The 17,750-nt window shown below is 43.7% G+C and overlaps 1 protein-coding gene and 1 long non-coding RNA gene across 3 annotated transcripts in view; one reads left to right on the top strand and one right to left on the bottom strand.

The window, feature by feature from the left end:
- The window catches only part of LOC129815328 (lysyl oxidase homolog 2A-like), a 71,350-nt gene that overhangs the window by 22,412 nt on the left and 31,188 nt on the right, over nt 1–17,750 (bottom strand). For both annotated transcript variants that reach the window (XM_055869034.1, XM_055869035.1), the window contains 3 exons: nt 11,359–11,567; nt 10,097–10,313; nt 4,549–4,732 (listed from right to left, as the gene is read on the bottom strand). In XM_055869034.1, coding sequence (XP_055725009.1) covers nt 4,549–4,732; nt 10,097–10,313; nt 11,359–11,567 — 610 coding nt within the window. The remainder of the gene's footprint in view (nt 1–4,548; nt 4,733–10,096; nt 10,314–11,358; nt 11,568–17,750) is intronic.
- On the top strand, nt 6,052–8,334 carry LOC129815331 (uncharacterized). The gene is made up of 3 exons (XR_008753411.1): nt 6,052–6,347; nt 7,085–7,702; nt 7,819–8,334. It is a non-coding gene; the product is annotated as an uncharacterized LOC129815331 (long non-coding RNA).

Raw genomic sequence — 17,750 nt, forward strand, 5'->3', positions numbered from 1 at the left:
TTCGACCATGATCTTGCAGTTACTCCACCTCAAGAATTGCATTTGGCGAAAGGCTCGGCACACGCATACTCAGGCTGACTGGCTATTGTTCAGACAAATTAGAAATAAGTGCACTCAGGCTACCCCGAAGGCCAAAGTTAGTAACTTTAAGGAGCAGTTCTCGCTCTGTGGGTCTAACCCCAAAAAGTTCTGGAAAACGGTTAAAGACTTGGAGAGTCTTTAACCGTTTATGGAACCCTGACCTGTCCACCGGACGTGCTACCTGTCCCAGACCTGCAGTTTTCAACTCTCTAGAGACCGCAGGATCGGAAGAGATATTCTTAATGATCAGCTATGAAAAGCCAACTGACATTTACTCCTGATTATTATTTGACCATGCTGGTCATTTATGAACATTTGAACATCTTGGCCATGTTCTGTTATAATCTCCACCCCGGCACAGCCAGAAGAGGACTGGCCACCCCTCATAGCCTGGTTCCTCTCTAGGTTTCTTCCTAGGTTTTGGCCTTTCTAGGGAGTTTTTCCTAGCCACCGTGCTTCTACACCTGCATTGCTTGCTGTTTGGGGTTTTAGGCTGGGTTTCTGTACAGCACTTCGAGATATTAGCTGATGTACGAAGGGCTATATAAAATAAACTTGATTTGATTTGAGAGTAAACCCTCCTCACAGCTGCCCATGTCCCTTAATGTTGATTATGTGGTTGTTACTGACAAGAAGCACATGGCTGAGCTCTTTAATCACCACTTCATTAAATCAGGATTCCTATTTGACTCAGCCATGCCTCCTTGCCCGTCCAACATTTCCTCATCTCCCACCCCTTCTAATGCGATTATCCCTGATGCTTCTCCCTATTTTTCCCCTGCCCCGCTACAAAGTTTCTCCCTGCAGGCAGTCACTGAGTGCGAGGTGCTAAAGGAGCTCCTTAAACTTTACCCCAAAAAACCATCTCAGTCAGATGGTTTAGACCCCTTCTTCTTTAAGGTTGCTGCCCCTATCATCGCAAAGCCTATCTCCAACCTTTTTAACCTGTCTCCCCATTCTGTGGAGGTTCCCATTGCTTGGAAGGCAGCCACAGTTCGTCCTTTATGTAAAGGGGGAGATCAAGCTGTTCCTAACTGTTATAGGCCTATTTTTATTTTGCCCTGTTTATTAAAAGTGTTGGAAAAACTTGTCAATAATCAACTGACTGGCTTTCTTGATGTCTATAGTATTCTCTCGGGTATGCAATCTGGTTTCCGCTCAGGTTATGGATATGTCACTGCAACCTTAAAGGTCCTCAATGATGTCACCATTGCCTTTGATTCTAAGCAATATTGTGCTGCTATTTTTATTGACCTGGCAAAAGCTTTTGAAACGGTAGACCATTCCATTCTTGTGGGCCGGCTAAGGAGTATTGGTGTCTCTGAGGGGTCTTTGGCCTGGTTTGTTAACTACCTCTCTCAAAGAGTGCAGTGAACAAGTCAGAACATCTCCTGTCTCAGCCACTGCCTGTCACCAAGGGAGTACCCCAAGGCTCAAACCTCGGCACCACGCTCTTCTCAATTTTAATCAACAACATAGCTCAGGCAGTAGGAAGCTCTCTCATCCATTTATATGCAGATGATACAGTCTTATACTCAGCTGGCCCCTCTACGGATTGTGTGTTAAATGCTCTACAACAAAGCTTTCTTAGTGTCCAACAAGCTTTCTCTACCCTTAACCTTGTTCTGAACACCTCCAAAACAAAGGTAATAATGTTTGGTAAGAAGAATGCCCCTCTTCCCACAGGTGTTATTACTACCTCTGAGGGTTTAGAGCTTGAGGTAGTCACCGCATACAAGTACTTGGGAGTATGGCTAGATGGTGCACTGTCCTTCTCTCAGCACATATCAAAGCTGCAGGCTAAAGTTAAATCTAGACTTGGTTTCCTCTATCGTCATCGCTCCTCTTTCACCCCAGCTGCCAAACTAATCTTGATTCAGATGACCATCCTATCCATGCTAGATTACGGAGACATCATTTATAGATCGGCAGGTAAGGGTGCTCTCGAGCGGCTAGATGTTCTTTACCATTCGGCCATCAGATTTACCACCAATGCTCCTTATAGGACACATCACTGCACTCTATACTCCTCTGTAAACTGGTCATCTCTGTATACCTCTCGCAAGACCCACTGGTTGATGGTTATTTATAAAACCCTCTTAAGCCTCACTCCCCCCTATCTGAGATATCTACTGCAGCCCTCATTCTCCACATACAACACCCGTTCTGTCAGTCACATTCTGTTAAAGGTCCCCAAAGCACACACATCCCTGGGTCGCTCCTCTTTTCAGTTCGCTGCAGCTAGCGACTGGAACGAGCTGCAACAAAAACTCAAACTGGACAGTTTTATCTCAATCTCTTCATTCAAAGACTCAATCATGGACACTCTTACTGACAGTTGTGACTGCTTTGTATGATGTATTGTTGTCTCCACCTTCTTGACCATTGTGCTGTTGACTTTGCCCAATAATGTTCGTACCATGTTTTTGTGTTGCTACCATGTTGTGTTAAAACCACGTTGTTATCATGTTGTGTTGCTACCATGCTGTGTTGTCACGTGTTGTTGTCTTAAGTCTCTATTTATGTAGTTTTGTGTTTCTCTTGTTGTGATGTGTGTTTTGTCCAATATTTATATTGTATTTATTTTTTCATCCCAGCCCCCATCCCAACAGGATGGGGGGTGGTTTTTTGTAGCCCGTCCTTGTAAAAAAATAATTTGTTCTTAACTGACTTGCCTAGTTAAATAAAGGTTAAATAAAAATAAATAAAATAAAAAGAGCGCAACTGGTCCTTGTTTGGGAACACACACACCAAAGCACGCAACAGGCTGACCAATACAAGGGTTGAAAAATTGGTAGCCATCCGGGCAAATTTGAGGCTTTTTGAGCCTGACAACAAGCCATCCTCAACAAGGTTGGAAAGTGACAGTGAAGATGAGGCCTCAGAGTCTGATGTTCAAGAGGTGGACATTGAGGAGGTCCATGGAGAAGACATGGAAGCCTGAGAGGAAGACAACCAAAGCTTTAGTTTCTAGACTATCATTTTACCAATGTATGTTGAAAACGTTTTTGAAGATGCGATGGATCATTGGGGATCATTCAATATTCCCTTTTGTTGTTCAGTGAATTCATCCCATATGAAGATTTAATTAAAGTTCAATTCGTAACTAAATCGTTTTTTTTTTATCTCTTTATCTTTTTTTTATTAAATCCTTCTATTGGAAGGATTTAATTTGCAATTATGTCTACTTATGATAACGTAAAAGGTTTATGTTTCTGTCTTCATATGATATGGTAAATATATCTAATGCAAAAAACATCTACATTTAAATGGTATTAAATTAAATTTGAATATATTTTCATTAATTCCCATATATTCCCGTTAATTCACATATATTCCCATTAATTCCCACGGAAAGTTTCCACCTCTGAATATTCCCCAAAATGTGCAAATCTAATCTTAAGTTTTGAAAATGAATTTCTGTTTATTGTTGTAATGACAGGCTACATTTGCGCAGCAATTGTGTGTGCATGTGCGTGCGCAAGGGTCGCAAGTTTTGTACCACTGCTTTTGGGGGTGGTCGCGGCCTAAAATATTGAGCACTACTGAGCTAGCGAACAGATTGGTGATTTTCTGTACAGCTATAGGATCGGGTGCAGTGCAAACTTCAAATTGTAGGGAAAGAAGATATCCATAAATATGCAGCTCCAAAAAATGTTTGGTGATCAATAATATTAACTGTTTATTTTGAAAGCTCACCAGCAATGGGGCATCTAGCAAGAATTACAAACATAGGCCTACTGGTCTTTTGGTATGAAGCTTGTATTTGGAATTTGTTGTTGAAATGAATTGTTACATAAAAAAAAATTGTTATAGACAAAATAATTAAAAGGTCTGTCTGGTAGCCTCAATAAATAGACAAAGATTTGTAGTTGAACAAGTCATTACATGCATGGATTTCATTTTTGCTCTTAGAATGCACGACTTGGACTTGACTCGAGACTCGATCCGTTCTACTTGGGACTTGACTTGGACCTTGTAACGCAAGATTTTCTTGTGACTCAAATAATAGTGACTTGGTCCCACCTCTGGTTGTCTTTCTCCCTTTTAAAACATTTAGCAAAGTCTAAATAATCCATGTGAAAAGAATGGATTTTCCACACCAGTACATATGATCACTCCCTTCCTGCTGTTACTGTCTCCAGCATGTGACTGGACATGAAAATTTCTCTGGCAGTGTTTTCTCTGAAAGTAGAGCCAAGGTGGTCTGACACAGACTGACAGCAGAAACACAGTAGAAAGACAGTATGTTACAGAGTCACTGTGTGGTTATACTGTATCTGAATAGTGGATGATGGCAGTGAGCCAAAAGGCTCTGGTAGATGGTGGTTGGTCAGACTTACCGGATGACTATGAATCAATTATTCCATATTCCATTACAATTGGTGAATGTACTTGGTTGGCATGTAGAAGGCATTTACCTGGCAAGGACAGAGAGAGAGAAGGTGAGAGAGAGAGAAGACCTACCTTGTCCCAGCCTGCCTCCAGCGAGGGCCAGCTTTGCACTCCCGAAGCCCAGTTCTCGACACACCACGGACGCTGCCTTTAGGTTCCAGCTGTCATCACAGACGGTGCCCCATTCGCCGTTCTTCAGCACCTCCACTCGCCCGTCTCCTATGTTGGCCCCACCTCTCAGACGCACCAGGGGTTGCTGCGGAAATGATTCATGGTACAACAGTTAGGCCTACTGTTACTGAGAAACAATAGTTCACATTCAGTTGACATACTGTTTTGAATAGGTCCAATGAGACATTTACTTTGAGACATCTGTATGTATTCTTTACTGTAGCAGTCCAAATCGATTTTGTTAGAAGAACCACAAAGACAAACAATATTGTATTGTTTCATACATTTTGGGCTAATTATGACTTATTATGAGAGAGAGAAGGTTTGAGATCAGTGTACTGTATCTATTCTCTCTTTAGTCCAGAGCTCATGACTCATTAGTAAAGTGTTCCAACACAGTGTTCTACACCTGGGGTCTCTGTGTTTAATCACTTGTAAACAGAATGTGCACAATGTAGCTGTGTTTGGAGAAATCTAAGAAGAGTGTAAGGACGCTGGGAGACGAGAAGCAAGCACAGAGAGTAAACATTTAATAAATAACGGACATGAAACAAAACACGGACAGCGTCTGGACAGAGGAAACAAAACGACATTAATGCTGACACGGGGATCAAACTGAGGAACAGACAGATATAGAGGGGGCATGCACGTAACGATGGTGACAGGTGTGCGTAATGATGGGCAGCCTTCTGTAAGGACAGAAGCTGGGAGACGAGAAGTAAGAGGTAGTGAACATTTAATAAATAATGGACATGAAACAAAACATGGACAGCATCAGGACAGGGGAAACAAAACTACATTAATGCTGACACGGGGATCAAACTGAGGAACAGACAGATATAGAGGGGGGAATCAACAAAGTTAAGGAGTACAGGTTAGTCCAATGAAGCGCTGATGCGCGTAACAATGGTGACAGGTGTGCGTAATGATGGGCAGCCTGGTGCCCTCGAGAAAGGGGGAGCAGAGCGCAGGCATGACAAAGAGTCGATTTTACATAACATTAAAGAGATTCTCCGGTATTTTTGTATACTTTTTAGCCAGTAGTTCTGAAAGTAGCGTCCACGAGCCAAAAGTGGTCCCTGAAAATTGCGTACTACGTCACATACAGTATGTGCAGATATGCGACCCGTTTCAGGAAACTAGGCGCATGTCGCAAGTCACGACTTCCCATGTGAGACGTTTCAACGTTAAACATTTATTTTTAATCAAAATGAATTTTTTAGCAGAAATGCCTTCTCGAACATGTCAACTTTCATGGCCCTTAATAAAAAATTGTGATGCTATTTGGAAATACGAATAAAGTTGTTAAATTACGAGTCTAGTTGGTTTAGCCAAAGAAAAAGTCGGAACCTTCCTGATAGCCATGATTGGCTGAGATAATGAGTGGGCTGGACATGCCGAGAAATTAGTTACAGGTTGGTGTGCAGTGTAGCATATTGTGTCTATAAAATTAGTTGCTCATTATGCATACATAATCCTTTCTACTGCAGGTTTTTTCAAAAGATATAACGTTAGCCACGGAGAACTGCAAATATGTTGCTACTGCTCTCAATAACATTGCTGCCCTGAATTTATCAGGCGCTATCGACAAAGGTCAATGGGAAAAAGTTGAACGACTACTTTCTGGAGGACGATCGTGCCATGCTGACTCTCTCTGACTCTGAAAAATGGATCAGACGATGAGGAAATCCCTGATTTAGGTAAAAACATAATCTAAAAATACATTGTAGAGTCTTCTGATGACAGTGATGGGGAAGAAACGGCGATCAACATGTATGAACTGTGTGTAATGATAGTGATGTTTTCTCAGAATGACATTTCGTATTGCTAGTTATAGCCTATTGTTAGGTAGCTAACTAACAAACATTGATCCTATTTGATTAACTTTAGCTAGCTATGACAATCAGTTTGTATTGCTAGTACTTTATGGCTTGGGATTATAGTTCATTGTTAAGCTAGCTAGCTAATGTTAATGTTACATGTCTAAACAAAAAACCCTAAGTTAAAGCTTGCTGTTAGCTAGCTAATGTTAGCTGAGGTTAAATGGCTGGCTTGCTAGCTAGCACTAGCTTATGTGTATGAACTGTGTAACGTTACTGATATTTTCTCAGAATGCCATTTCGCATAGCTAGTTATAACCTAATGTTATCTAGCTAACATTGAACTTATTTGGTTTAACTTTAGCTAGCTATGACAGTCAGTTTGTATTGCTAGTACTCTACAGTTTGGGCTTATGGTTCATTATTTAACTTGCTACACGTCTAAACAAAAGACCCCAAGTTAAAGCTTGCTGTTAGCTAGATAACGTTAGCTGACGTTAGATGGCTGGCTAGCTAACATTACGTGTATGAACTGTGTATAGTGATATTTCAGAATACCATTTCGCATCTATTGTATAATAATGCAAAAATATTTGTATCTGGAATTTGTCTTTCAGCATCAGTAGAACACGCCTGAATGTTCTAATGCTTCCCATCAAAAAGAGAGCTGGCACAAGCAAGCACAGGTTACACCTGAAGCATGAGGACTTGCAGCATGTGGTGAACTTCATCAACAACTACGCAGAGGATAATGCAGTAGTATTACCAGGATGCCACCCAGGACACAAACACTTTGGCGGAAAGCTGCTGTCATCCCATGTGACAAAAGCAGCAGTGTGGCGTCTCTACAAGGAATCGATGACAACACACGTTTTGATTTATTTAATTGACCTCCAACATGATTGGCACTACTTTTATTGATCTCACATTATTTATGTCTCTGGGGGCCCCTACTGAACCAGAAAACAGCCTGGACCTTCACTTCCTGAACACAGGCCACACCAAGTTTGCCCCCGACTGGTGCTTCAGCCTCATCAAGCAGCGCTTCAGAAAGACCAGATTGAACACTTTGTCTGAGATGCCGGTGTTGTGAAGCACAGCACTGTGACAGGTCAACATCCCACAGCTGGTTGGACTGGAGGATGATACGGTGCTGGTGGAAAGCTATGGTTGGCAACAACACCTGACTCCGTACTTCAGGCTGCTGCCACAGATCAGCAGTACCAGCACTTCAGGTGAAAATAATTTTCATTGCATTGTATGAGGTTACTCTTCTTATCTAAACTTGGGAGTTAAATTGATGTTGTGCAATGTTATGTCTTCTGATTTAATTTTATTCCCTGTTCAACAGCTTCGATGCTCTGGAGCCTGGTGTTGTTGTCACCAAGGAGCGTTCGGACTGTCAGGACCAAGTTTCAGCTGCTGCGCAATGCTGACATCCTTCCTCCCATAGATGGTATGCCTGTACAATCATCGCCAGGACTGGACACAGCTAGACAAACTCCTTTTTTTGAGAAGATCAGGGAGTTTTGCGACGAAGAGGCTATGGACATCACATGTCCTAAACCAAAGTCAAGGGCAGGACAGAAACAGGCTCTCCGAATATAGATTGCCTTGTTCATACGTGGTTCGGACGGACCAGTCAGCACTATCTGCAGTGCCTCTATTCAAATGACTCACACACACCATACTTTGCTGCTACTATTTTTTTTATCCTGCTGCTCAGTCACTTTACCCCTGATTGTATGCATATAATTACCTCGTCTATCACTGATATCGTTATTGATATTGTTCTTGTACATAATGTATATTATTTTATTTATATTGAATAAATCTATTTCTTATATTGCTACTATGCAAGTAACCATTTGGCTGTACCGTTTACACCATCTGTAGAGATCCACTTAGGAAGACCTAGCAAAATATTGATACAGTTGAAGTCAGAAGTTTATATACACTTAGGTTGGGGTCATTAAAACTCGTTTTTCAACCACTCCACAAACTTCTTGTTAACAAACTATAGTTTTGGCAAGTCGGTTCGGACATCTACTTTGTGCATGACACAAGTAATTTTTCCAACAATTGTTTACAGACCGATTATTTCACTTATACTTCACTGTATCACAATTCCAGTGGGTCAGAGGTTTACATACACTGACTTGACTGTGCCTTTAAACAGCTTGGAAAATTCCAGAAAATTAAGTAATGGCTTTAGAAGCTTCTGATAGGCTAATTGACATCATTTGAGTCAATTGGAGGTGTACCTGTGGATATATTTAAAGGCCTACCTTCAAACTCAGTGCCTCTTTGCTTGATATCATGGGAAAATGAAAATAAATCATCCAAGACCTCAGAAAAATAATTGTAGACCACAAGTCTGGTTCATCCTTGGGAGAGATTTCCAAACACTTGAAGGTACCACGTTCATCTGTACAAGCAATAGTACGCAAGTATAAACACCATGGGACCACGCAGCCGCCATACCGCTCAGGAAGGAGACGCATTCTGTCTCCTAGAGATGAATGTACTTTGGTGCGAAAAGTGCAAATCAATCCCAGAACAGCAAAGGACCTTGTGAAGATGCTGGAGGAAACAGGTACAAAAGTATCTATAGCCACAGTAAAACTGTGATAAAGCGCGAGAGCAGGGAGAGAGAGGTGCCGCTATAGCAGGTGGGGGAGGGTCCGTACTGTGAGCGAGTGACACAGGGAGCAGGGAGGGAGAGATGACAGACAGCAACCAACCAACAAGCCGACTCGCTAGGTTATTTATCATCAAATATGAATACATAGTACCTTAGCTAGCTAGGCTAAAAGAGGCTGTAGTGCATGCACTTTCTCATCTTACAGTTACAAATAACAACAACTCCATTCAGAATATTAAGTAGCAGCCCAAATGTTGGCTCTTGGTCATTGTAGCCTCTCATTCTCCTTTAAATTTTAATTCTGTCATTTTAATTCCATCTTCCATTGATTAGATATCTCCTAACTTTTGCCACACACAGAGGCTGCTTTGATGACCAACAACAACAACAAGCTACACGTGCCACACTTGTAAAAAGCAAGAGCAGCAGCATAAATTATAACATTTCTCTCTCAGTCATGTTCGGATTGGTATGGGCCTTTCCGGACAAGTCACTTAAAATTACACATACCCGAGACCTGTGACAATCATATCACCTGTAACATGTGACATTATTTAGAATTCTGGATCCGGACCCGCTCGGGTCTCAGGTATTCGGGTACAGGTGGATCCATGAAGACCTCTAACTCATTGGCTTGAACTCGAATTGTTAGGGGGCTGGGCCCACGTGGGGAAAATTTTGGGGAAAATGGCGGAGCACAGCTTCCAGAAAAACATTCGCTTTCAAACTAGGGATTTCGTGGCTAATTCTTCTCATATATTATGCACGTATGAACAACACATTGACACATCCAGCCCAAAGTAGTCGCCAAAGTTCCGAAGCATGTCTTTAACAACTCTCCTAGGGTCTTGTTCTTCATAATTTTCTCCTCTTCTGAATGCTTTCAATTTCAATACAAGATACAAGGCCAGAGACAGCTCAAACTGTAGTATTCACATCTCTATCATATCATAAACTCTCTCTCGTTCCAGATGATTCAACCTACCTCCACCCTGTAGGCCTTGCTGAAGCCCTGGGCGTGGCTGGGAGCAAATGCCCGTCCTGGGACACAGCTCACCACCACAGGCATCCCCTTCTCACAGGTGGCGTTCCCCTTCAGCTCCACCTTGCGGCCCAGCTTACAGCCATGCAGGCTGGCCTCGTTCCCCGTGCAGTTCACCCCGAAGTCCCAGTAGTTCTTCTTCCTCCGCTTGGCCAGCAGCCTGAGACAGGAGAACAAGACTTTGAATTGAGTTGATTTGGATTTTGTTGAAGTGCACTAAATTAAAATGGTTATTTTCTCATTTTAGCCTGCTGTGAAAACATGATCTTCTCTACAGTACCTGATGAGTAAACATTATACAAACAACCTTGTTTTTTATAATACATAAAACACTTACAGAAATATTACCCTACCCTTCCTGAATAAAGATGTTGTCCGGTTCAACTTGGGAGTTTTAGACGTATTTATTGACGGTTTTAAGAGCAAGGTTGTGCCCATCTGCACCTTGTGCTAAAAGTACAATGTCTTCTGGAATTGGCTAACCCCACTGTACAGCACATTTTAGGTTAACTCAACCGTGTTGATAATGAGTATAATCATCTTGTCTGGCGGTTTGATGAAGGTGAGGAGTGCTAATATTAACATTTACTAGCTGACCCTCCTGACTCCTGCTCTCATAGCCTGTAAAAGATGAAGGAACTCAGAAGTCCACAGCTGAAGGAGTGAGTCCATAGTAATGGACTAGTAATAGTAAAGCTGAATGAGTTAGTCCATAGTAATGTTCTAGTAATATTAAGGCTGAATGAGTTAGTCCACAGTAATGTACTAGTAATATTAAGGCTGAATGAGTTAGTCCACAGTAATAAACTAGTAACAGTAAGGCTGAATGAGTTAGTCCACAGCAATAAACTAGTAACAGTAAGGCTGAATGAGTTAGTCCACAGTAATGTACTAGTAATATTAAGGTTGAATGAGTTAGTCCACAGTAATGTACTAGTAATATTAAGGCTGAATGAGTTAGTCCACAGTAATGAACTAGTAACAGTTAGGCTGAATGAGTTAGTCCACAGTAATGAACTAGTAACAGTAAGGCTGAATGAGTTAGTCCACAGTAATGTACTAGTAATATTAAGGCTGAATGAGTTAGTCCACAGTAATAAACTAGTAACAGTAAGGCTGAATGAGTTAGTCCACAGTAATGAACTAGTAACAGTAAGGCTGAATGAGTTAGTCCACAGTAATGAACTAGTAACAGTAAAACTTACTTGTAGACTTTAGTGTTGTATCCTTTCTCTCCAGGAAAGCCGTACATCCCACAGATGACCCTGTTGTTCATCTCTGTCCACTCTTCGTCACAGATCTGTCTCCACTTACCCCCGTCCTTCACCTCCAGGTAGCCCTCTGTGATGGGGACCCTTTTACGCTGGGAGGAGATAGCCCGGATACGCACATCTTCTAGCTGGACATTCAGACTCTGCAGATAAAGTGATATACATAGATCCTGGATCATCCACAGTCAAATTCCATCAGTTATTATTTCACGTGAAGATTATCAATGAAACAAATTTCATTTGCTTCAGGACATAGGATGGAGCCCTCCTTTTTCATTTTTGAGAGCATATTTGCCTTAAAACTGCACTGCTTTAGTTAACCCTATATCAATGTCTGGAATTTGTTTTGCTCTGTCAGCAACGTGACCAGAGAAGTGAGTTCAGGGTGAAGGAACATACATCAACAGATGGACTTCTCAACATGGAGATAACCTTTAACCACACACATCATCAATCTATTATATAGAAATATTGGTGAAGTTTCTTTTCCCGTAGGCCTATGTTATGCAACTTTTGAGAAAGTAAATAAGACATTGATAATATGAGTGATTGGACTAGGGGAATGACATGTGCATACTCAATAATTAAATTAATTGATCTTCTCTCAATCATAATCAATCAGTAAAATACCAAGAGGTGGTGCTGCAAAAACACGTAAAAAGTCACGCTTTTATGCTATCTTGATTGAACATGACAAAAATTAAGAATTGCTTGCCCCTTTCACCAAGCTACAATAACAGTCAAAACAAAAGCTGTTGCCTGAAGGCTGAGGAAGGCTGAGTGTGGTCCTCTCCTACCTCTGGTCAATGTTAACCCTAACCCTATACTATGGGTCTATAAACCCAACTGGTCAGTAGGGGGGTCATGGTCCTCAATTATCCTCCTCTGTCTGTCCTGAGGAACCTTAAAGGAGAGTGGCGTCTTCACCTTTGACCTCTAGGTTGCGTGCGAAGACTGCTCTATGCTCCCTCACGCATCCATGTTATAGACCTCTGACTGTTCAGCCCCCTATTAAAGTCCATACATCCATAGACCCACAGTCTAACTCCTGGCTGGGCTGTAATGTGTATTGTGAGGACACGAAGTGATTGAGTGCCAACCCTTTAACAACTGCTTTGCTAAGCCATGAATGCTGAGCTCAGCCTTTTCTCCAACAACCCAGTCATCTCGCCCCTGGAGAAAGCCAGTCCAACATTTCTGTGTGAAGCCAGAAACATTAGCTTTTAATGAAAATGGGAGTATATTTCCTGGTGTCAGCATCGGGGAATGTTCGGATCCCCTCAACACCAATGTAGCGGTGGAGGGAAAGACGTGACTGAATCAGAGACCCCAGTCACCCGACTACTGACCACAGTGGCGAGAGAGGAGAGAGAAGACAGTCTTTCATAAATGTAATCACGACAGTCACGGTATGACTGTGAGTTTCCATCAGAACAGCAGAGCAAGGCAGGGTTAGTGTGGTCATGTGGTCATGGGCAGAGGGCCTTGAAAGGACTTGGAGGTTCTAGCCGCAAAGTGGGCAAGGATTCTCTCTAACTTTAAACTGTCTCATCAAATAAATTATGAAAACTATTAATAATATTCCACCCATGAGGCCACTAGAGGGCGATTTGATCATTTGACTGCATGAAAGGGGTCCGAATGTAGAAATCATGCTTATCAAATATGCAAACTTAATTTTGGGAAGTTTCAGACATTAATGTCTCAAAACTACTGACCTTTATAAATCACAAGATTTACATGATTTCACCAACAGACAAGGTAACCCTGTTTCTAGCAGCATTTTTATGTATTTATTTCTGTTATTTCTTAAGTTATTTCCTCAGAACGTTTCTTGTATTATTACCTACCACTGGAAAGATCTGAGGTCATTCACCAGAAATTCAAGCAGAAATTTGACTTCCCTGACCTGGATCTTTAGTTTAAACTTTGCGAGGCAGCTCTATGTATCTCAGGGGCTGCACTAAAATGCAGACACCATAGAAGAGGTAGAAGGAGTGGGGCCCTAGTCAGACTCAGGCGGCATGCATACCATCCACCGCTTCCGAGTATATTACTTGCTAGTGTTCAGTCCCTGGACAATAAAATAGACGAGCTCAGGGTGAGGATCTCCTTCCAGAGAGACATCAGGGACCGTGACATACTCTGTTTTACGGAATCATGGCTCTCTCCGGAAATATTATCCCTATCCATTCAGCCAGTGGGGTTCTCTGTTCATCGCGCTGACAGGAAGAAAGAACTCTCAGGGAAAAACAAAGGCGGAGGAGTTTGTTACATGATTACTGCGACGTCTCTTAAGGAACTACACTGGACTATGTCCAAACTAGAAACTGCATATCCTGACGCCGCATTTACTGTAGCTAGGGACTTTAATAAAGGACATCGGAGGAAAACGCTACCGAAATTCTATTAACACATCTCCTGTGCTACAAGCGCAACACAGACCCTGGATCATTGCTACCCTCCCTACTGGGGCGGCTTCAAGGCCTTCCCAAGCCCTCCCTTCAGCAAATCAGATCACGCCTCCATTCTGCTCCTCCCCACCTATAGGCAGAAACTTAAACAGCATGCTCCCATGGCAAGGATGTTGGTCTCCCTAATCAATTGTTTTGATCTTGTGGATGGGGAAATGTTCAGGGTCGCCCCGGTGAATAGAATCAATGTATACACTGACTCGGTAACTGGGTTCATCAGGAAGTGCATAGAGGATGTTGTTCCCACTGTGGCGAATAGAACTTATCCAAACCAAAAACTGTAGATGGCAGCATTTGGGCAAAACTAAAAGTGTGAACCACCGCATTTAACTAAGCAAGGTGACTTGGAACATGAACGTGTAAAACCGACCAGCTATGACATCCGTAAGGCAATCAAAGAGGATAACTATTGCCAGGTAGCACTCACTTCTGTCATAATGAAGTGCTTTGAGAGGCTAGTTGAGAACCATATCACCTTTGCATATCGCCCCAACAGATGGACGCAATCGCCATTGTACTGCCTTATCCCACCTCGACTCCACCTCAGCGTTCAACACCATAGTGCCCTCCAAGCTCATCACTAAGCTCAGGGCCCTGGGTCTGAACCCTTCCCTCTGCAACTGGATCCTGGACTTCCTGATGGGCCGACCCCTAGTGGTGAAGGTAGGCAAAAACACCTCCACCTTTCTGATCCTCAACACGGGGGCTCCACAGGGATGCGTGCTCAGTCCCCTCCTGTACTCCCTGTTCACACATGACTAGGGCTATTGCGGTGACCATATTACTGCCACACCAGAAGGTATGGGTCATGACCGCAGTAAAATTCCACGTGATCGTTGAGTCACGGTAATCTCCTCTTATGCACTGTGGTCATGTGATAGTACCCAACTCACTAATGACCATCAGGTCGCTAATGGCCTGGTACTCAGGGCTCTATCGTCCCTCTAACCACTTTGATATCAATGCAAATGTAATCGAAAATCACATCAACACTTATCATTAAAACAGTATCATGCTTTTATAATTCACCTCACTATCATTGATTAATTTGAAGAAAGAAGTTCAACAACAGAAAATTATTTGGTACATAATTGGTCTAAACAATTTATAGTGATCGCCTTTGAGTGTGGACTGTATTATTATACATATTGCAAGGACTGGTTACCTTATGATACACTCCAAACATTCTATCCATGAGCCTGGGAGAGAACGTATAGGCTTAACGATGCTGTTGGTTCATTGATTGTACAGGGCTGCTTACAGAGTTAGCCTACAATTATAGTGATTTTGAATAACGTAGTAATACGGCATTTTTTATATTTAAAAAACATTGACTTCTCAATGTGGAAATGGTGGTACTAGTGGACGGGACATGTCCTCATGTAAGTTAAGATTTTTTAATACAATACCCTAGTGATTACTCAACCATTTCCACAGCAGCCATTTGGAATAGGGCAGAATGTTTTTCTGACTGGGTTCCCCGTCCGTCTGTAAGTGTCTGTGTGAACGTGAAGCAGGCGTGAAGCAGGCCACGGTCATTCCAGTAATTGAAAAAGCCTGAAAACGACTTTCCTCTTATTCCCCCCTGCTTGACCATGCTTCACATTGGAATAACACGTGCATGTCTACTCGTACTCACTCTCTGCGTGGTCTGCTGAAAGGTGTTCACGGTTTTCAGGGATACAGTATTTTCAACTTAACTTGTGTTTCCCATGAAAAACAGAAGTGGGGACTCCACTCAGGCTAGGTTAACTCGTACTAAATATAGGAAAATGTACGTTAATCATGCTGCCGCAGTTTAGTAGCGGATGGCCTAGTCAGAAAAAAATACCTTCTTTGAAATTGCTTTCACATATGCCTCTAGCCGTGCCATTTCATAGGCCTTCACTCTAACTGACTGGAACGAGTGTGTGTGTGTGTGTGTGTGCGCATCTGTGTGTGTCTGTGTGTGTGTACATTTGTGTGTTTGGCATCTGGAATATCTACTCTTGTGTAACTATCCCGCGAGACAGAAAGTACAAAGAAAACAGTAGAAACCCTTGACACATGCCTAGACTAGGCCCACTGCTCAATACCCCCATAACCCCCACTCACACAAGCCCAGCAGGGCCAAGTCCCATCAATCCTACCAGCAGACTAAACCATTGTGTCTAGTCAGTGGAAAGCACCACACACAGAGCACATCGCTTCATTCCATTCTGACACTGCTCTTACAGCCTCGATGAGTCAATGGTGAATTGAGAAGTAGTAGTGAAAAAAGTAATGCCAATTATATCAAATCTGTTATCAAATCTAATATTAGCCTTATCACCATTATTTGTATGTAGTAAACACACACTTTCATTTAAAAACAGGAGAAATTGTAACGGATTTCCTCTTCGTCTGAGGAGGAGTCGCAAGGATCGGACCAATGTGCAGCGTGGTAAGTGTCCATAATGAGAATATTTAATAAATCCACAGAACACTGAACAAAATAACAAAAGTACAAACAAACAACCAAAACAGTCCCGTATGGTGCAAACACTAACACAGGAAACAACCACCCACCAAAACACAATAGAAAACAGGGTACCTAAATATGGCTCCCAATCAGAGACAACGACTGACACCTGCCTCTGATTGAGAACCATACTGGGCCAAACACATAGAAATATAACAACAGAACAAAACATAGAATGCCCACCCCAACTCACGCCCTGACCAACTAAAATAAAGACATAAAAAAGGAACTAAGGTCAGAACGTGACAGTACCCCCCCCCCCAAAGGTGCGGACTAGGGCCGCAAAACCTGAACCTATTGGGGAGGGTTTGGGTGGGCATTTCACAGCGGTGGCGGCTCTGGTGCGGGACGTGGACCCCACTCCACCATAGTCTTGGCCCACTTATGTGGCGCCTTTGGAGCGGCAACCCTCGCCGCCGACCTCGGACTGGGAACCCTTGCAGCGGGCCCCGAATAGATGGGAGACTCCGGTGGCGCCGGCATGACGGACGGCTCCGGCAGCTCCTGACTGACGGACGGCTCCGGGAGCACCTGACTGACGGGCGGCTCCCGCAGCTCCTGACTGACGGGCGGCTCCGGCAGCTCCTGACTGACTGGCGTCTCCGGCAGCTCCTGACTGACGGGCGGCTCCGGCAGCTCAGGACAGACGGGTGGCTCCGGCAGCTCAGGACAGACGGGCGGCTCCGGCAGCTCAGGACAGACAAGCGGGTCTGGCAGCTCAGGACAGACGGGCGGCTCTGGCCTGGAGAGAGACAGCCTGGTGCGTGGCGCTGCCACAGGACCCACTAGGCTGGGGAGACATACAGTAGGCCTGGTGCGTGGAGGAGGCACCTGATGGACTGGGCTGTGGGGGAGCACTGGAGCTCTAGTGCGCAGCCTTGGCACCACTCCTCCAGGCTGGATGTCCACTTTAGCCCGGACCCTCCAGAGTGCAGGCGCAGGTTGAACCGGGCTGTGGGTGAGCGCTGGAGATCTGGTGCATACTACTCGCACCTCTCCCTTAGGCTCAATGCACACATTCGCCCGGCACGGCATAGGACGCACTGCACCCTCCCAGCGCCCCGGAGACACAGCACGCAGAGCCGGCGCAGGATACCCTGGGCCGAAACGGCGTACCGGAGACCAGACACGCTGAGCCGGCACAACACGCCCTGGCTGGATGCCCACTCTCGCATGGCACTGGCCTATAGCGCTCCGGGCTATGGACGCGTACTGGCGACACCGTGCGCTTGACCGCATAACACGGTGCCTGATCAGTAACGTGCTGCTTACGATAAGCACGAGGAGTGGGCTCAGGTCTCCAACCTGACTCTGCCACACTCCCCGTGTGCCCCCCCCCCCCCCCAAAAAAA

This window comes from Salvelinus fontinalis, chromosome 18 (genome assembly GCF_029448725.1).
Source record: "Salvelinus fontinalis isolate EN_2023a chromosome 18, ASM2944872v1, whole genome shotgun sequence".
In the NCBI taxonomy this organism is placed as follows: Eukaryota; Metazoa; Chordata; class Actinopteri; order Salmoniformes; family Salmonidae; genus Salvelinus; species Salvelinus fontinalis.